General features: G+C 41.0%; 1 protein-coding gene and 1 non-coding gene across 2 annotated transcripts; one reads left to right on the top strand and one right to left on the bottom strand.

Annotated features, from left to right (window-relative positions):
- Positions 1 to 2,607: 2,607 nt before the first annotated feature.
- Positions 2,608 to 3,117, bottom strand: LOC107633210 (uncharacterized). The gene has a single exon (XM_016336851.1). It carries the CDS (start codon positions 3,115 to 3,117, stop codon positions 2,608 to 2,610), a length of 510 nt encoding a protein of 169 aa, XP_016192337.1.
- Positions 3,118 to 4,331: 1,214 nt separating this feature from the next.
- LOC148570954 (small nucleolar RNA R71) lies at positions 4,332 to 4,438 on the top strand. The gene has a single exon (XR_015908290.1). It is a non-coding gene; the product is annotated as a small nucleolar RNA R71 (small nucleolar RNA).
- Positions 4,439 to 21,736: the final 17,298 nt, after the last annotated feature.

Below are 21,736 nucleotides of genomic sequence, written 5' to 3'. Positions count from 1 at the left end.
CTTGTTTCTCTTGAACTCTCATGTACTGTTCGGATAGATTTTCAATTGCTTCTTGCATCCGGGCCATGTCCATGTTGGTTTGTGGTTGAAATTGTTGCTCTTCTTCTTGTTCTTCTTCCTCCTGTGGTTCTTCTCTCCTTCGCCTCCTTTGTGGTCTTCGACTGTGTTGTGCCTCGGTGACATTCATCATCCTTTCGAGGGTCATAGGCATGCCTGGATGCAGCCATGTTGGGTTTGCATCCTCCAGTGGCACTCTAGCCTTCATGCATAACCGCATAATGGTGCTTTGGTAATGGAGCCAGGCTTCAGCAGAATTTTTCTCTGCAATATTTTGAATATCATTTGCAATAATCTCGTGAACTTTTATCTCTCCTCCCACCATTATACAGTGTAGCATGACAGCGATTTCTTATTAACTTCTGAGGTATTCACTGTGCCCAGAATTGATCTCTTTATAAGCTCATACCAACCTTTTGCTTCAGGGATGAGATCTCCTCTTTTCAAGAACTTGTGCTATCCTTGTTTGTCCCTCTCCCTGTCAGCATTAACCACACAGATATCACTAGAGATTTTATCATAATCTGGGTTCTCATTCACTCTTTCTTGGTACTCCGGCTCATCAAAATGTGTTGGCCTCAGTCCTAAGACCCTCATGATGGTCTTCAGACTAAAGTCTACTTCCACACCCCGTACATAACTCTTGTAAGTTGGAGCACTGGTCATATCAAGCCTTGCAGTGTTAGCATAAAACTCTCTTATGATGTTTGCATTAATCCTGGTGACTGGTGAGGTAAGATCTTCCCATTTTTTCTTTCTGATCTTGGCTTTTATTTCCAGACATCCATCGTCAGGTAGCTGGAAAGGAATTTCTGGATATATTTTTTTGTCATTCATCCACCCAAGTTGCATCTGGTGGAACCATGATTTGAACTTCCATCGATCATAGTCGTTTTCACTTTCCTAAGTAATAGGTTCCTTTCCTCTCCTTCTTTTGAAACTTGAAGAAGATGCCATATCTTCCTTGATGATTACCCGAATAGAGGTTGAAGGTTTATGAAGAGGGATGGCTAGTGTGATGCACTCTCAAGGAAAAGGTGGGTTGAAGGCTAGGTAGTGTTGTGGAAGCAAGTGAACAAGAATGATTTGCTGCACATAAACAAGGTTGTTGGGCTTTGGCTTTGGAGAACACAAGAGCTGAATTTTTTTAGAGTACAAGAAGTGTGAAAACTTTAGTTCCTATGTACGGTCCAAGTGAAGCCATTTATAGTAAGCTTTAAGGAAGAATGGATGGTTAGGATTCTTTGGGAAATGTTGTGAATGAAGGGTGTGCATGCAAGGTTGAATAAGGACAAAATTTGCCTCTCCATTGGTCATGCATTTTCGGTCTTCTAGGTACATCATCCCAAGATGTGCAGATTTTTATTCCCAAGAAGCGCCCTTCCAAGCCATGTGACCTACTTTCGTCCTCATGCTATCCTTACCATTCATTCCCTTATCTCCTTCATTAAATTGTTCTTCTGCATACCTATCCATCATAATAAGGCAAGGGAAGTTAATCAAACAAGTGGCGGTAAGAGAACAATTAATATTTAAAGCTAAAAATTTGACTAGCATTCCTTATGATTGTTCAACCAACTGTTACTCCTTTTGTGCTCTTATATAGTCTTGGAGGACACTAAACTTAGTGTTTGGTTATATGGCTCAAAGTGTTACTTCCTCCAAGTAATGTCATTTAGATCTCAATGGGATTAATGTCACCTTTAGTTAAACCATCATGAGAAACACTTTATTTTTCTATTTTTAAACATGAACTAAAAATTATAAACATGGTTGAAATTTCATGAATTTCAAGACTCAAAAGAACTTTAACTCTCATGACTTGTTCTTACAATATATAGAACACCAAACATAATATTTGGCTATATACTCCAAGAAACACATGTCAAAATAGCAATATGATCATCATTTTTGAAAGGCATCTTAGTGTGCCTGTAGGCACACCAAACTTAGAATTGGATGATATGCTTCACAATGTCATGGATAGTTGTCAAATTTGTCTATGAGAGCTTGAATTTATGTTAGAGCAACAATTATTATTCATACTGAAGCATTAAAATCAAGGAAACTAAATCATGGGCTGCCTCACATGGAGCACTTCTTTAGCGTCATTAGCTTGACGGTTGGTTTACTATTAGGGCAGATTGTAATGCCTCAAATCTTCTCCCCTCACAGTGAAGCTTTCTCCACTTGACTCCTTGATGATTTCCACATGTTCCAAGAAAATGACCTTTTTGACTGTGAACACTTGAGGTAACTGAGATGGAAGTGTTGGAAGCTGTGTTGAGATTGGTGGATGGTGGACGGATATCACCTTGTTTCTAGGGAAAAAACCTTATGTAAGAATTTTCTTATTTCTCCATCCTCTTGGCAATTTCTTCACAACTCTTTTCTCTTCTTCCAGTAGTGCTCCAGTGACTCTTGTGTTAGGAAATTCCTTGTTAGCTGCTCTTCCTAACTCTTGTGGCTTCAGTTCTTTCTAGAGTTCTCTTGGTTGTTGTATCTCTTGAAATTCTTGCTTGTTCACCAAGGATTGTTTCAGGATCTGATTCACTGTTGCTTTCTTTTATGCACATGTTGCTTTGGCTCTTTAGGTTCTGGCTTAGATTCAGATGTAGGTTTGAAAACATGGAAGGTGAGATGTTCATCATGTATTCTCAGGATTAACTTTTCTTGTTCCACATCTATTAGTGCTCTAGCAGTGGCTAGAAATGGTCTTCCCAGAATAATGGGATGGAGGTAACTTTCTTCCTTGTCCAAAACAACAAAGTCAGTGGGAAGGAAGTAGTTTTCCACTTTGACAAATACATTCTCGACTACTCCTTCCGCTTGCTTCTGAGTTTTATCAGCCAATTGGATGATTACATCTGTGGATCTCAGCTTATTTATTTGCAACTTCTTCATAAGAGACAGAGGCATCACATTCATGCTAGCTCCTAGATCACAAAATTCTCTATCAATTTTTGTCTCTCCTATGGTGCAGGGAATATGAAAGTTCCCCAGATCTTTTTTCTTCAGGAGTACGTCCTTCTTGATGAGGGCACTACATTCCTTGTTCATTAACACTGTTTATCCCCCTTTTAAGGTTCCTTTCTTGGTCATCAGCTCTTTCATGCACTTGATGTATGTAGGCATCTATTGGAGAGTTTTGATGAAGGAGATGTTGACACTGAGAGATGCAAACATATCTAGGAATCTTGAATATGACCTTTTTTTCTCACCTCCCCTGAGTCTGTGGGGAAATGGTGCCCTTGGCACATAAGGTTTTGGCATTTCCTTCCTTGTTGATTCTTTTTTCTGTACAGATCCAGTTCCTTGTTCCTTTTTCTCCAAGTTGCCCTGGAAACTTCTTTGGCTGTGCTCTGTTAGCTTGCTGGTATCTTCTTCCAGAATTTCTTCATTTGCAAGAGTAACTGCCTTACACTATTCTTATCTTACCTTCTTAATTTCCCCTCTTGGATTTTTCTCAGTGTTACTTGGGAAACTATTAGTGGACTTCAGAATCTGCTGTGAAAGATGTCCTACTTGAGATTCGAGATTCTTAATAACCTCTCCTCGGCTTTTTATACTCCCTCTTACTTTTCCCTTGAATTTTTTCATGTCTTCAGATTCCTTGCAAAGATTTGCAAGCATAGCTTGCTTTTTGGACATTCTGTCATCATCATGTGGTGATGGTTAGTTGAAATTAGGGTGTTGAAAGTAGTTATTGTGGTTTTGGTATGGTGGCTGTGAATAAGTATTTTGTGTGGTCTGGTATGGTCTTTGGTTGGAGTGTTGGTGAGTAGAGTTGTTATACTGGTTTGGGTTATGGGGTCTGTGGTCTTGGCCTTGATTTTGTTGGTTTCCCCACTCCTCCAACTAGGGTTATAGGTTTTAGAATATGGATCATGAGCTTGCCTAGATGAATTTCCAAGGTAATTAGCTTCCTTCCAGTTAACTCCTTCTTCTGTGTCCAATTCTCCTTGAGGTGATGATTGAATGTGGATGGCTGCAGCCTGATTCTTCTCCATCTGCTGGGTCAATTCAGCCAGTTGCTTGGTGATCATCTTATTCTGGGCCAGGATTGCATCCATATGGTTTAATTTCATGACTCTCCTGTTGTTGCTTCTGTCTGAGGCATAAAAATACGCATTGTTAGTCACTGTCTCTATAACATCAATGGCTTCTTCAATGGTCTTCTTCTTGTTAAGGGAACCTCCAGATGAGTGGTCTACAGCTTTCTTTGATTCATAATTTAGCCCTTCATAAAAGATATGAAGTTGCACCCACTCATTAAACATATCAGGGGGAATTTCCTTGTCAAATCTTTGAATCTCTCCCAGGCTTCATAAATAGTCTCACCATCCTGCTGTTTGAATGTCTGCACTTCAGTTCTCAGCCTGTTTACTTTTTGTGGAGGGTAGAACCTTGCTAAGAATCTATTCACTACATCCTCCTAGGTTGTCAAGCTTTCCTTGGGAAATGATTCTAACCATTTTGATGCTTTGTCCCTCAAATAAAATGGAAACAGTCTATAGGTGTCAGGATGAACACCATTAGATTTAACTGTATCACATATCCTTAGGAATGTAGTGAGGTGCTCATTAGGGTCCTCTTGGGAACTTCCTCTAAAAGAACAGTTGTTTTGCACTAGAGTTATGAGCTATGGCTTCAATTCAAAATTATTAGCATGGATAATTGGCTTTTGAATGCTGCTACCACAGTTTCCTGGGTTTGGATTGATGTATGATCCCAGAACTCTCCTCTCTTGTCCAGTAGGGTTGGGTGCACCTCCTCTGGCATGAATGTTCACCTCTCCTTCATGATGGTTTTCCATATCATCCTCCATGGTTATATCCAAATCTTCCTCCTCTTCTTCTGCACCAACATTCCTCTTTCTTCTTGCTTCCCTCCTTAATCTCAGGAAGGTTCTTTCCGGTCCACTGTCAAAAGAGGTTGAGGTTTCCTTTCTCTTACATGTCATACAATGAAAAAAGTACAAGAAATAGCAAATGTAGAGTTCACTAAAACAGAGTATAGTTAGCTTGGTTAGAGCAATTTATCAAATGATTAGTGGGTTAGCTTGCTAGAGAGCAAGAAAGTAAAGAAAAATAAAGAAAAACAACTAAAATTACAGAAAACAAAATTGACAACTGAAATTAAAATTCAATTTATCAAAAGAAAAGAAAAGTTCTCAATCTAGTTATCCTCCAATTTAGTAATTGTCAATACAAAACCAATCCCCGGCAACGACACCATAAACTTGATTCAGTCGAAAACTGTCTCTCAATTTCCTACCGGCAAGTGCACTGGATTGTCGTCAAGTAAAAACTCACTGTAGAGTGAGGTTGAATCCCACAGGGATTGGTTGGTTGATCAACTTTAATTGGAGAATTGTTCTAGTTGAGCGAAATCTAATTTGGTTGATAATTGCAGAATGTAAATTTGGCGGGAAACTTAAATTGCAAGGAATTAATTAACTGAAATTAAATTGGGAAAAATTAAATGACAAAATCTTAAATTGTAAGAAATTAAATGGGAATGGGGAATTAGCATGAAAGTAACGAACAGAATGTAATGAGAATGGGTAAGATCAGAGTAGGGGATTCATTGGGTTTTAGGAGATATTGAACTCTCCGGATCAAATCATTTTCATCTCTTCCTTAATCAATGTATTCATTTTTATTGCTTGGTAATCTTAGATGATTGGATCCCAATGTCTTGGCTCACCAATCTCTCTAAGCATGAACAATTTCCCAATGTCTTGATTTAATTGCTCATGGGAAGAGGTGAAGTTCGGTCACTTATTATACTACACAAATTCATAAATCAAAGTATTGGTAGGATTAAATGTCACAATATCCATCTAACCCCCAATCTAATCCAATGTGAGAAAGCAATTCTAGCATGAATTCTTCATCCCTCTCTCAAGGATCCGAAAAATTCCAATTATGGATAGCTTCTTTGTCAAGACAACTATCCAATTGAATTAAGATCGAAAGCTTTCTAACAAAAATCAAGAGAAAAGAAAGAAGAAGATGATGAAAACTACTATTGATCCATTGAATTACAATAGAGCTCCCTAACCCAATGAAATAGGTTTAGTTGTTCATAGCTCTCAATATGGAAAATGGAATTGAAAGATACATTGCGGAATTGAAAGAATTACAGAGAATTAGAATCAGCCGAAAAGTAAAAGTCTGTAAAAGTCCCTCTCTAACTTAAATTCTAAGCTATTTAAACACTTTCTTCCATTGATCTTCAATCTCTGAATTGGGCTTTTGGCCTTGATTGAATTGGGTTGAAGTTGCTTCAATTGGTTTCCCTTGTTGTTGAGAAGAGATCTGTTTGAATTACACAATTCTGCTGCCCACGTTGGAGTCCACGTTTGATGGCCAACGTTGACTCAAACGCGTCTCTGAAAAACCAGTTCTCCTTACGGTCATTGGCATTTGACTCAACGTTGGAGTTCCAATGTTCTTCTACCTGCGCGTACACGTGCCTTGCGCGTTTGCGCCCTTGGGGTCAAAAAATGCATCCATTTGCGCGTACGCTACGCGTGTGCATCGATGCGAAAATCCCATTTCCAGTTTTAAAAACATGTAGAAGAGCGTTGGCCTCAACGTTGGACTGGCAACGTTCCCTCCAACGTTAGCCTATCCATGCGTGCGCATGCTGTTGATGAACGGAAATATTCTTATGCCGATTAGAAACTAGTGATAAATCCGATCGTGAGTATAGTCTAACCAACATATGAATACCGCGTCAAACAATTCTAAAATCTATGACCGAGAGTATTAATCCTGGGTTGTTCTCCCTAGGAATTGCTTTAGAATGTGCATCATTGATTTGGAAAGCTTTTATAGTTTTGAGAGTTGGTGCAAGAATTCAAACTAGCAAAGCAATCAACAATTAATGGAAATAAAAGCATTGGCCAAGGGTAAGCATTGGAAGTTCCATCATTATAGTTTCCTTCAATTATCATAAGAGTTGATTATTGCTTCACTTAGTTAACCCCCTAACAATGGAGGAAAGTCATGTGAGAGTAACTAACTTGAGTCACAAGTGCTACTCTCACCCTCGGGAAGTCTAGCTTTAGTGCACTCCAAGCCAATTAGCAATTTTTAATTCATAATCTACAATTGATATCCACTATTCAAGTGTCTCCAATAACTCAACCCCTAAGCCAAGTGAGAGAAATCTACTCCATAGCTAAGGTTGTCATTATCACAAACAATTGGTAGCCATATATAGAAAACATGAGGCAATTGAGAGAAGAGAATCGAATTAAAGCTATCTATTCCAAACAATCATCAACAATCGCACAATTGAATGAAACCTCAATTCATTAATCCACATTCAAAGTAACAAAGTGAACCAAATCTAGATCTAAGAAATTGAACCAAAAGAATCATCAATTAAGAGTAGAAGAAGAGTAGATCTACACTTGTAGCAAAACAAAAAGTCAATTAGCAATAGATCTCACCAAGAATTCAAAGGAAACTTGCAATGGAGGATGAAAACCTAGAGAGAAGTTGGAGTTTCTCTCTCTAAAAAACAAAATGTAACTAACTTCCTAAAAAAATCTAGAATTATAACTCTCTCTCTAACACCCTTAAGCCTTGGTCTTCTTAAGCTTTTCCCTCCAAAATCTGCTCTAAAACAAGGCCTAGAAACCCCTTGAAATTGCACGTCCAAACTTTAATTCTTTGATTTGTTTCATGCTCCTTCCATTCATGCATGCTTCCTCCATTCCCCTTGGCCATTTTTGCCCTATAACTTCTGAAATCACTTAACAAACGGATCAAGGCATCTAATGGTAATAGAGGGGGATTACAATATCTCAATTTTGATGCAAAAGAAGTATATTCTCATCTATGAGGTAAAATCGGAAAGAGACACGAAATCATGCAGTTTTATATGAATAAGTGTGGAAGATCATTGATAAAACCCTTAGATTCTATGCATGATAAACCCTAAAAACAGGGTTTATCAACCTCCCCACACTTAAAGTATAGCATGTCTTCATGCTATGGGAAAGCAAAATATCAAAGGACTACAAGGGTGTAGGACTCATGTGATGCAATCTACCTACGTGAATGCAACTAGGGTGCATGCTACTATCTAGAAGACACATATGTATGTGCACATAGAGCAGAATGATGGCAATGTATGAACTCTTCCAATTCTAGTCATCAAAATGAAATATGCATAACTTGTATGAAGAATGCTCGTGAGAGCCGAGAACAAGAAATTGAGCTTCGAACCCTTCACCGAAAGTATTTGCGCTCTATTCGCTCGGTGTATAGGGTTGATCACTCAATCCTTCCCTACTTCATGCTTTTTCCAAAATTTGTTTTTCTTCTAACAATCAACATATATTCCATGCATGCATGCAAGTATCATGAGGTCTTTTCTTTAGGTTGTAATGGGGCTAGGGTCAAGGTAAGGGTGCATATTTAGTAAAGTGAGCTTAAAATTTGAATCTTTGATAAGCTTAAACTTCCCACCTGACCTATGACATCCTATACAACTTCAAAACTAACCTAAATACCCATTTTTCTCACTTTTTTTTCAACATACTCATGCATTTCCTTTTTTTGATCACAACACATATGCATTGATTCTTATTGACTTTACTTTGGGGCATTTTGTCCCCTTTTTATTTCTTTCTTTCTCTTTCTTTTTCTTTTTTTTCTATTTTTTTCTTTTCTTTTCCATATTTTTTTTTCTTTTTCTCATTTTTTTTATATACAAGATCATCAAAGCATAAGGTTTTACATTTATTACACATGAGCATGTACCCAATTCCCAATCTTTACAACAAAAATACAAAACTACCCTTTCATTCACCCAATGTCCCAAGACTTCCCACACTTAAATGACACACACACACACTAGCCTAAGCTAATCAAAGATCCAAATTAAGGACTTTTATTGTTTTCCGCTTAAAGGCTTGTAATGTGCTAAATTAAGAACAAAGTGGGTTAATCGTAGGCTCAAATTGGCTAACAATGGAGGATAAAAGGTAGGCTATTTGGGTAAGTGAGCTACATGAAATGATGGCCTCAATCATATAAAAGCATGAATACACAAAATAATGGACATAAAGAATCAAACAAATCAAAGATTACAATCGTAAGAAGAGAACAATTGCACACAAGAAGGGAAAATAAGTGGTTATAAGATGTAACCACACCATTAGGCTCAAAACTCACTTGCTTGTGGTCTTGGCTCAAATCCCATGTTCTAAAATACATTCTTCAAACAAGTTAAGCATCAAAAGATTTTCAAATTTCAAAATTGGTAGGTTTACCGTAAAATTCTAGTTAAAATTCTAGTTTTCTAGAATAGAAGTCATTGCTCTAACCAAGTGGATTTATTAAGAGATACTAATATGCAAAAGATGCCAAGAATGAAAGACCTAGTATGCAATCTATTCTAGTTAAGAAAAGAGGTTCAAGGAATTTATTCGCGTATCCATCCACTTCATCATTATCGCTTTCATCATTATTGGTACCGGTGGACGTGGAAATTTCCGGTTCTTCCATAGGCGGTGCTAGGCAACTTAGAAGCTTCTTGACAAAAGTGTATCGGCGTTGGTTACGCCGCTCATAACGGTCAAGCTTCTTGTGGAGTTCCTCTATACGTTGCATGGATGACTTTGGTGGTGAGGATGAGGAAAAGGGGATGTGCATGGGACGGATAAGTGTGGCTCTTCGGTGTCCGTCAGAGAGTAAAGATACCTCCCATTTTGGAACAACATCTCCGTCCATCGGAATCATGGTCCTTCTATCCTTGGTCTCTCAGGGAACACCGGCTGCGGCGACTAAGTCGGTCACTAGAACGGGAAAGGGTAGATTCCCATTAGCGTGAATGCGGCCCACAGATTGGCAGATGAGATGGGGAATATGCACCGGTCTCTCTGTGAGGACACACCAAACCAACAAGGCTAACTCGGCAGTGATAGATGAGCCATGGGTGCTTGGGAGCACGTAGTGGGCTAGAATTTGGGCCTATGCCTGAGCCTCTCTGGTGAGAAAACGTGCGTCGATGCCCTTGGGCCAGGGCCTCATCCTTCCTCGAATCTAGAATGATTCGGGTATGGCAATGACCTTAAGGATAGCATCCCAATCAAACGCATATTCGCACCGGGCTGACAAAATCTCCTGATAGGCATCAACCCCGTTCGCTAACGGTCCGGTCTTAAGCACATTTTGAATGGCCTCCTCCATGACGGGAACTTGCCTTCGGTGCACCAATACCGATGTGAGGGAAGGGGAATGGTAATTGGTGTAAAATTCAGCCACCCATGACAAGTTCGCCTCCCGTGGCTTCCTCAATAGGAATTTCCATTGCCACCGTTCGATGCGAGGCAAAATGAGCGGTAGGGTATGAGCCGGAGGGGCCAGAAGGGGCTCCGCATGATAGTTCCTTGGCTTGATCAAGGGATAGATAAGTTCACAATAGCGGTTGGGGAACTTGTTCGGATCCCTCGCCCGATTATCTTTTTCCGAAACATCAATGTTAGCAATGCTCCTGGTCTTGGTGAGGAGGGCCTTAGCTTGCGGGCCTTGGTGTGCTTTGCTAGTAGACCGTGATGGTTCCTTCTTGGGCGCCTTTCCATTGTCTCGTTTGAGCACCATCCTAGAAAAGAAGGAAAGGTGGTGAAATTACGCCTAAAGAGGCGCCAAGAAAGAATAATCATGCAAGTGATAAAGCACAAAAGAATAAGTGGCTTAGATACATGACAGCTGCAACATGTAACTAAGACAATATTGAAGATCATCGCTAGTGACTAGTATGTGATACATGAGTGGTATAGGCATACGAACATGAAGCATGAGAAGCGCACACTCATAACAATAACAACAAGAAGTAAGTAAAATATGGGATGAGCTTGTAGAAATGAAACAAGAATTGTAGTAAGTTCAATGTATACATGAACAAACAAGTGAATGAGAAGGGACACCAAAATAGAGAACACTTAGTCAAAATGAGTCCAAGAAGTCATATGGTTCTTTCATCAAACACTTGGTGTGCATCCCTTTATGACAAAAACTTAGAGAAGAGTGACAATGTAGCATCCCATAAAGCATCAACAATCATCATATCACACCACTAGATACAAAAGAAAGCAAGTAAATCAAACAAACTCATCAATGCAAGATTAAGCTCTACTTAGAACACCCATGAGAAAATAAAAGGAGAGAAAGAAATAAAATGCAATAAACAAAGAGAACATGACTGCAACTACTAAAAAAAATAAGAGCATGTAATTACGGGGATGGAAAAAGAGAAAGGGGAACTAAAAACAAAAAAAAAATTAGAAAGGAGGGGTACCTTAAAGGGGGAAGAAGGAGATAGGGTATGGAGGTGAGAGAAGGGTTAGTGAAAGAGAGGAGAGGGAAAAGAGGTGTGGGTCCACCGGAGGTGGTGGAGAAGAAGAGGTAGGGATGGTAGAAGAGGGTAGAGGTGAAGAAGGGGGGTGGTGTTAAGAAGAAGGAAAGAAAATGGAGGGAGAAAGGCACACTTTCATTCAATTGGTTCGCGAAACCGATGCGCGCGCGCCATGCATGCGTGCGCGCGCATGGGCAAAATCAGTAACGACGCGGACGCGCACGGTGCGTGTGTGCGTGAAGTAGCGAAATGTGAGTGTACGTGCGAGCGCCAGGTGCGCATGCACGTGCATATGTATTGTGCCCTCAACACAGGTTGGGCACAACTCTGGCCCAACTCTTGGAAAAAAGTACCAAAAAGTAAAATTTGTTGAGCGACGCGGACGCGCACGGTGCGCTGACGCGTTGATTGGCATTATGGTTGAGGTACGCGTACACGCCAGGTGCGCCTACGCGTGAGTTGAGCTGGGCCAGTAGCATGAAATTGGCCCAACCAGGGCACAACTCTCTGGACGATGGCCCAGGGCCGCAAAACGCAGTAGTGACGCGTACGCGGCTAGTGCACGCACGCGTGTTTTTTGCGTGAATTGACATGTTAGCGTATGCGGCTCGTGCGTGCACGCGTGATGTTGGTTATGCCCAGGGCCCAAAGCTGGCCCCGAATTTGTACAGCTCTCTGGTAAATGGCCCAGGAGTTGCGAAAGCCTAGGGGCGCATACGCACACAGTGCGCACATGCGTGCCCCCTTTTTTTGAATGAATAGAAAAAATGCCTAACTATCATGTATTCACTGGCCAAACAAGCCAAAGAAGTCAAAAATACCTAAAATCAATGCAAAATCTAAAGAGAGGTGTGCATCTACCACATAATCAAGTCATTCATGGAAAAATCAATGCAAGTCTTCATGAACAAGTTATCCGAGGTAGGCACAAGCAATGCTAATCAAGCAAAAGTGTAGCTAAAAAATTACAAAACAATGAAAGAATTCAAAAAAAAAAAAGAAAAAAAATGGTACACAAAGGAGGGAAAGGATATATCTCACCATGGTGGGGTGTCTCCCACCTAGCACTTTTGTTTAATGTCCTTAAGTTGGACTTTCACTTGTTCATTGCTCTTTGCCAAGAGGTGCGTCTTCCAAAAGGAATACCTCAACCTCTTTGTTGCTCTTCATTTGCTCACCATGATACAACTTGAGACAGTGCCCATTGACCTTGAAGATATCCAACCTTGAGGGATGGCACAAATGATAAACCCCATAGGGTTCCGCCTTCACTACTTGATACGGGCCTTTCCATTTTGACCTTAGTTTACCGGGAAACAATCTCAATCTAGAATTGAAATGAAGGACTAGATCACCGGCTTTAAAATCTTTGCCTCTTATGTTCCTATCATGCACGGCTTTCATTTTTTCCTTGTAAACTCTAGCGTTCTCATAAGCTTCAAGCCTCAAACATTCCAACTCCGCTAATTGTAGCTTTCTCTCAATTCCAGCTCCACCCAAACTTGGATTACACTATTTAATGGCCCAATACGCCTTGTGCTCTATTTCCACCGACAAATGGCAAGCTTTGCCATACACCAATCGAAAGGGGCTCATGCCAATTGGCGTTTTGTATGCAATTTCTTGGTATAAATCCATGGCAGATTGTAGGTAATTGAGTTCCAATCTCTTGGTAACTCAATTTCTCTCAACACAACCAATTGCCACTCTCGTGATCTAATTGCTCATGAGAAGAGATGAAGCTCATTAACTAATCCTTCAAGCCACACAATTCCCAGGATCTCAACCAAGGGTGGTTACATCTCACATACCAACCCAAAGTGTATTAATCAAGGAAATTATGAAAGGATGAACTCTAAACTGAATTATATGGCTCCTTTCTCAAGTTCACCACACAATTCATATAGATTCAACCCCTCTCTCGATGGTGATTGAATCTTTGAAGAACAAGAGTTTCCTCTTGGATGAACCACTTGAATTGAGAAAGAAAAGAAGAGTTATCAACCCATTCAAATAAACAGAGCTCCTCCCCCTAATGAAAATGGGGTTTAGTGAATCATAGCTCTAAATTCAACAAGTGCAAAAATGAAAATTAAACTAAGTGTAGGAAAGAATGAAGAAGAAGAAGAAGAAATTCTTAAAACTGAAATTCAAAGCTCCAAGAAAAACAAAATAGTTCACCGGTATGCTTCTTAAAATGCAGTAAAAAGTAAAGAGTAAAAGTGTAATGTGTAAAAGTAAAAGTGTGTCTAAAAGTCCCCCCTTCAGTACAAGACTCTTCTCTATTTATACTAAGCCTAAAGCTCTTTGAGAGATCCTTAATTGGGTTAGCAATTTGGGCTTCATCCTTGCTGAATTGGCTATCAACTCATTAGAGTAACGTTTGCTGGCCTTAGCAGAGAACAGAGAGAGCAGAGCTCATTTTCCTCAACTCTGGCCCATTGAGGGGTGTTACTGGTAAACACGCCAGTGTTGTAGCACGTTGGCAACGTGCTTGTGAGCTTGGTGGCTTGGTGTTGGGCGTTGTTAGCCCAAGTTGTTGCTAACAACTTGGCTTTTCTTCTTCTTGGTTCCACTTTTCATGCCTAATGTTGCCTATAATTTGAGCTTCAATCCTCTGCTTCAATATAGACTATCATATATCATTGGAAAGCTTAGAATATCTTCTTTCTAATTCATTTGGGCTCATCTCAATTGGATCTTCCTAGCTTAAGTTATGCTCCATTGAAGAAGGCAAGGTCAAGTTGCCTTGGTTGTGGTGTTTTTATCAAACACGCCAGTTCATTCCAAGTTGGCAACGTGCTAGTGCCCTTCCTTGGCCCAAATTCTCTGCCCCTTGGCGTTGTTAATGAACACGCCTTCTCCTTCTTGCCTTGGTAACGTGCTCGACCTTCTTTGGGCTCATTCATGCCTCCTTGAATTTCAACTTCATGTTCTTGTTTTTGGGTCTAACGATGACTCTGATTTGAGCTTCCATTTCATGCTCCACTATAGACTATTATATATGGTCGGAAAGCTCTGAATGTCAGCTTTCCAACGCAACTGGAAGCATGTCAATTGGATCTCTGTAGCTCAAGTTATGCTCGTTTGAAGGAGACAGGGTCAGGCTGCCAAAATCGCACACGTTTTTGGTGAACACGCCTTTGTTCTTCCAAGTTGCCAACGCCTTCAGATTCTGAAGCTCTAAATGAAGCCAGCTTTTGAAGCTTCAAACGAATTTCAAACCCATACTATTATATATCGTTGAAAAGCTCTGGATGTCTACTTTCAAATGCCATTGGAATCACCTCATTTGGAGTTTTGTAGCTCAAGATATACTCCATTGAAGGAGGTAAGGTCAGGCTGTCCAGCTCTCCAGCATTTTTGGCAAACACTCCTTTGTTCCTTCAAGTTGCCAACGTGTTAACTTATGCTTCCTAGCTCCAAGCATTGCTGCGTTGTTGATGAGCACGCCAATGCATTCCCAAGTTGGCAACGCCCTTGAGCTCTTCCTTGGCCCAGCATCCTTGCTTGCCTGCGTTGCCAAGGAACACGCCCCCTTTCTCCAAGTTGGCAACGCCCAAATTTACTCTCCAGGGCTGCCTTGCATTGTTGGGTGTTGTTGATGGACACTCTAGTTCATACCCAAGGCAACAACGTGCTCTAGCTCTTGGTTGGCCTAAAATCTTGCTCTTGGCGTTGTTGCTGGCGTTGCCTTCAAACACGCCCTTGTTACTACAGGTGGACAATGTGCTCGAGGCTAGAAGTTGCCCTCCAAGGTTTCTTGTTGCATTGCCAAGGAACACGCCATCAGAACTTGGCTTTGGCAACGTGCTTCACACCCTTCTTATCCATGCCTTCTTGCTGCTGGCGTTGTCACCAAACACGCCCTTGTTGGTGGCGTTGGCAACATGCTAGGAAGCTGTTTCCTTCCAAGTTTTGCTCCCTGGCGTTGCTATGGACCACGCTAGTAGTTTGGGGAGTTGGCAACGTGCCAACCCGCTCTTCTTGGCTTGCTTTGGATTGTTGGAGTTGTCCTCAAACACGCCATTGTAAATTCAAGTTGGTAACTTGCTTGGGGCTTCAAATTCACCTTCCAGGACTACTTGGCGCTATTGCCAAACACTCAAGTGATAATGCACGTTGGCAACTCCCAAGTCTCTTCCTCCTTGCCAAGCTTGCTATGTCCCCAATCTTTCTTGCTCCAATTCTTGCTGGCTTGACCTTCTTGCTTCATTACCTATCATTAACCAAAGAATTTGCTTTAAAGTTTTGCCATTCTATGCAACAATTTTCAAGAGATTCATTCATGCTAATTCATTTGTCAACTCCTTGAATTCTCTGCGCAAATATGGCCAAATTCCACCTAGTTCTTGGTTCATGAATGCATGGAGAGAAAACTCACACAAATGCTTGTTTATTTCAAAGAAAGTGAATAAAATTAAGCTAAAACTACTTAAACTAACTAGCTAATATAGCAAAGATGCAAATGCATCAGTAGGCCCATAATGCATCGGTGAGCTTGGCACTCCAATCTTTCCTATTGGGTTTCACAATCCTTTCCATGATGCGTTTAATCTCCCGATTGGAAACCTCGGCTTGGCCGTTTGTTTGTGGGTGGTAGACCGTGGCTACTTTATGCATGATGCTATACTTCTTCATGAGTCCTTCCATTCTTCTGTTGCAAAAGTGTGAACCTTGGTCGCTCACGATTGCTCGTGGCGACCCAAATCTACAAATGATATTATTTCTCACAAAAGAAAGGACTACGTTAGCATCATCCATCTGGGTGGGTATCGCTTCCACCCATTTGGATACATAATCAACGGCGAGTAGAATGTAGAGAAAACCATTAGAATTTGGGAATGGCCCCATGAAGTCAATTCCCTACACGTCAAAAATCTCACAAAATAGCATGGTTCGTTGGGGAATTTCATCCTTCTTAGAGATATTACCAAATCTAATGCATTGAGAACAAGATTTGCAAAAATGAGAAGAGTCCTTGAAAAGAGTTGGCCACCAAAAACCACAATCTAGGATTTTCCTTGCCGTTCTTTGAGGTCCAAAATGGCCTCCTCTTTCGGAGGAGTGGCAAGCTTCCAAGATTGAGTGGAATTCGGTTTGTGGAATGCACCTCCGAATTACTTGATCTGCCCCACATCTCCAAAGATATGGGTCATCCCACACATAGTATTTGGATTCACTTTTTAGCTTATCCCTTTGGTGTTTGGAGAGATTAGGAGGGAAGGAGCGAGATACTAAGTAATTGGCGATGGATGCATACAAAGGAATGGTTTCTGAGATTGCATGCAAGCCCTCAAAGGGAAAAGAGTCATTGATAGGAGTAGTATCGCCTTTTGTGTGTTCAAGGCGACTTAGGTGGTCCGCCACTAGGTTTTGCGTACCACTCCTATCCATGATTTCCAAGTCAAATTCTTGCAACAATAAAACCCATCTAATTAACCTCGGTTTGGATTCCGTCTTAGCCAACAAAAATTTTAATGCCACATGATCCGAGTACACTACCACCCTTAAACCGAGAAGATATGCTCGGAACTTGTCCAAGGCAAAAACAATGGCCAAAAGTTCTTTTTCGGTAGTAGTGTAGTTGGATTGGGCTCCATCCAATGTTTTTGATGCATAGGCTATGACATATGGATTCTTACCCTCGAGTTGTGCTAACGCGGCTCCCACGGCAAAATTTGAAGCATCACACATTATTTCAAATTGCCTACTCCAATCTGGCCCTCGCACAATGGGAGCTTGGGTCAATGCTACCTTGAGCTTGTCGAAAGCCTCCATGCATTCCTTGCTTAAATCAAACTCAATATCCTTTTGTAGCAACCTTGAAAGAGGCAATGCTACCCTGCTAAAATCCTTGATGAATCTCCGATAAAATCCTGCATGTCTAGAAAAGAGCGGACCTCCCTCTCGGAAAAGGGGTAAGGCAAACTAGATATGACATTAATTTTAGTCGGATCTACGAAGATACCATCTTTGGAAATAATATGTCCTAAAATAATGCCTTGTTTGACCATGAAATGACATTTCACAAAATTTAAGACAAGGTTGGTTTTAGTACATCTTTCCAAAACTTTTTCAAGACTATCCAAGCAATGATCAAAAGAATCACCATATACCGTGAAGTCATCCATGAATACCTCCATGCATTGCTCTAGAAAATTTGCAAAGATGCTCATTATGCACCTTTGGAAAGTTGCCGGTGCATTGCATAAGCCGAATGGCATACGCTTGTAGGCATAAGTTCCAAAAGGGCAAGTAAATGTTGTTTTTTCTTGGTCCTCTGGAGCAATGTGTATTTGGAAGTATCCCGAATAGCCATCTAGGAAGCAATAATGAGACTTATCGGATAATCGATCGAGCATTTGATCGATAAATGGAAGTGGAAAATGATCTTTTCTAGTGGCCGCATTCAACCTTCGGTAGTCTATGCATACTCGCAAAGAGTTTTGCACCCGTGTTGCTATGAGCTCCCCGCTTTCATTCTTAATTGTGGTTACCCCGGACTTCTTAGGTACAACTTGAACGGGACTCACCCATTCACTATCCAAAATAGGGTAGATGATGTCCGCCTCAAGTAGCCGTGTTACCTCTTTCTTGACAACCTCCAAAATAGTAGGATTTAATCACCTTTGAGGTTGTCTCATGGGTCTAGCTCCCTCTTCCAAAAAGATATGGTGCTCACACACTTGGGGACTTATCCCCACTAGATTCGCCAAACTCCACCCTATTGCCCTTTTGTTCTTCCTCAAAACGCGTAGCAACTTCTCTTCTTGTTGAGGATTGAGTTCCCTTGCTATAATTACCGGAAACTTGTGGGCTTCATCAAGGTATGAATACTTTAAGTGGGGTGGTAATGGCTTCAATTCTAGCTTTTGCTCTTGGCTTGCCGCTTGAACTTCTTCACTTGGAGCTTCACTATTTTCTTTAATCATATTTTTCTCTTCTAGCTTTGCACAATGTACTTCCGCCACAATGTTGTCAATTAAATCACATCGGAATACGGAATGGTTCTCCGGTGGGTGCCTCATTGCTTTTTCTAGACTAAAACTTACAATTCTTCCATTTATCTCGAATGAGTAAGTTTCCGAATGGGCATCCAACTTGAATCTAGAGGTCCCCAAAAATGGCCTCCCAAGTAGGATAGATGATGCCCTCTCGGATTCGCTTGGTGGCATCTCAATGATATGGAAATCAATTGGGAATATCAAACCCTTTATGTTGACCAACACATCTTCCACAATACCCGACACGGTTATTATGCTCTTGTCCGCCAAGACAAACCTAGCCGCCGACCGCTTCAACGGTGGGAGCTTCAATAGATGATAAATGGAAAGAGGCATAATACTAACGCATGCACCAAGGTCGCATATACAATCAATGAATTGGACTCCATTAATGACACAAGAAACTAAGCAAGGACCCAGATCAACACACTTTTCCGGAATGGATCCCATCAAAGCCAAAATGGAACTACCCAATGGAATGGTTTCCAACTCATGAATTCTATCTTCGTTCATACACAAGTCCTTAAGAAATTTCGCATATTTAGGCACTTGGTGGATAGCATCAAAGAGGGGGATAGTTACCTCCACTTTTTTGAACATCTTTACCATTGTTGGGTCAAGCTCCACACGTTTCTTAGCCTTTCTTGCCAATGTAGGAAATGGAATTGGGTGAGCCACTTCCTCTAAAATTTGCTCCTTTCTAGGGACTTCACTCCTTGGTTGTGGTTCTTCATCTTCAACTATTACATGTGACTCCTCCTCCTCTTCAATTTCTTCTATCTCAACTCCATCTTCTTCTTGAGCAACTTTCATTGGGTTAGGTGCCGTTGACTCTCTTTCCTTCAATTGCGTTCCGGACCTCAAGGTTACGGCGTTGATGCCACCTTTGGGGTTGAGCAAAGGTTGAGAGGGTATGGCACTAGAGGTTGAGGCATGAGGAGTGGGAATAGAAGGTGGCTCCTTGCGAGCAATGAGAGCTTGGAGAGTAGAAGTGAGGCCATCAAGACTTGAGTTGAGGGTATTTTAGAGTTCTTTTTGTCCTTGGAGTATGGATTGGAGTGTGTCATCTTGATTTGGAGATGTGGAAGGGTAGGTAATTTGTGGTGCTTGGGGTTGATTGGGTGGAAGTGGTTGTCTATGAGGTGGTATATAGGTTTGATAGTTCCTTCCTTGATTTGGTTGTTGGTTTGGAGGGTTTTGTGAATAACGGTTTTGTGAAGTGTTGTTGTTCCATCTTTGGTTGCCTCCGTTGTCCCTTCCTCCTTGTTGATAATTGTCCCGCCAACTTTGATTGGAGCTATCCCTCCATCCTTGATTGGAATTGTTACTCCCTTGGCTATAGTTGCCTCCTTGTTGGGGGTACCCTTGGTTATAATTGCTCCCTTGGTTATGGTATCCTTGATTAGAGCGTTCATAGTAGGGGCGATCATAAAAGTTGTGGGTAGCCGCTAGAGTGTTATCTTCTTGGAGACTTGGACATTCGTCCGTGTAGTGGGAGTAGCATGAGCAAATGCCACACACTCTTTGAGGGACTGATTGTTGACATTGTTGGTTTTGAGGAGAAGGTTGTTGTTGAGATGGAGGTGGTTGTTGATTCACTTGGAGTTGCTTTAGAAGGCTTATCATCTCACACAAAGTCTTGGTAACGGTGGCGGTCTCACCACTAGAAGAAACTTCATTTACAGCCTTTGGACAGTTGAATCTTCGTCTAGCATGTTGAGTGGACTCGGCCAAGTCGGTAATGAGTTGCCATGCCTCCTCCGTCGTCCGATACTTTGACAAAGAACCGTTACTTGAAGCATCCAATAAATTCTTATCTTGCTCCCTCATGCCTTGGCACACATAGCTAAGCAAGACTTGAGTGTCAATCATATGGTTGGGACATGAATCAAGAAGTTTGCGAAACCATTCCCAATATTCACACAAAGTTTCCATCTCGCCTTGTACAATACATGAGATCTCCTTCCTTAACTTGTCCGTCATTTCCACGGGCATGAACTTATCAAGGAATTCTCTCCTAAGCAAATCCTAATCGGACACAACATCACTAGGCAAGGTATAGAACCACTCCTTGGCTCTTCCCTCAAGAGAGAAGGGAAAGGCAAACAACCATATAGCCACTTCATCGGATCCTTCCCGCCTAGTAGTCGAGCATACACCATAAAAACCTTGAGGTGTCTAATCGGATCTTGTGCGGGAAGTCCATGGAATTTTGGTAAGAGATTGATGAGAGCGGTCTTGAGTTCAAAGTTTGCATTCAAGTTGGGTGATGTGCATAAACTTGATATGCTACGATTTAGGAAATTGCACGATCGGCAAAATTCCTTCCGGCAAGTGCACCGGTTATCGTCAAGTAAAAACTCACAATAGAGTGAGGTCGAATCCCACAAGGATTGGTTGAGTGAGCAATTCGGATTAGAAGTATGTTCTAGTTGAGCGGAATCAAGATTTAGATGAGAATTGCGGAATGTAAAATTGCATGAATTAAAGAGCGAGAAGCTAAATTGCTGAAATTAAAAGGGATGGGGGTGATTGCATGAATTTAATTGCAGAATGTAAAGAGAAAGTGGAAATCGGAGATGGGGAATTCATTGGGTTTTAGGAGATATTGAGATCTCCGAATCAAAACATGTTTATCTCTTCCTCAACCAATGCGTTCATTGAATTTTGCTTGGCAATCTTATATGATTGGATCCCAATCCCTTGGCTCACCAATTCTCTCTAAAAACAAACAAATTCCCAATCCCTTGGTTTAAATGTTTGTAAGAAGAGATGATGCTCGATCACTGATTATACCACACAGTTTCATGAACCACAATTTGGTAGGATTACATGTCACAATATCCATCCAAATCCCAATCCAATTCACTGTGAGAAAGCTTCTCTAGCATGAATCCTCCATTCCTTTCCCAAGGTTCCGAAGGATTCCAATTATGGATAGTTTCTTTCCCAAGACAACTAACCAATGGAATTAGATCGAGAAGCTTTCTAACAAAATTCAAGAGAAAAGATTGAAGAAGAAGAATAAACTATTATTGATTCATTGAATTACAATAGAGCTCCCTAACCCAATGAAAGGGGTTTAGTGAGTCATAGCTCTGAATTCAATTACAAAACTCAAGAAAATGATCCAAAGTTCCCCGATGCCCCCTCAGGGGCTGGATTCCCCTTTCATCCAGTCCGTTTCAAATGCAGGAACTAAGGCCTTTAAATAGGCTCCCTAAATTACAAAATGAAAATGAAATTCAAAGCAAATTACAATCAAATGAAAATAAACTATTCTAGATGATTCT

This window comes from Arachis ipaensis, chromosome B3, assembly GCF_059453495.1.
Source record: "Arachis ipaensis isolate K30076 ecotype BB chromosome B3, ASM5945349v1, whole genome shotgun sequence".
In the NCBI taxonomy this organism is placed as follows: Eukaryota; Viridiplantae; Streptophyta; class Magnoliopsida; order Fabales; family Fabaceae; genus Arachis; species Arachis ipaensis.
The sequence above is the reverse complement of the archived record's forward strand: the minus strand, read 5'-3'. Positions and strand labels throughout refer to the sequence as shown.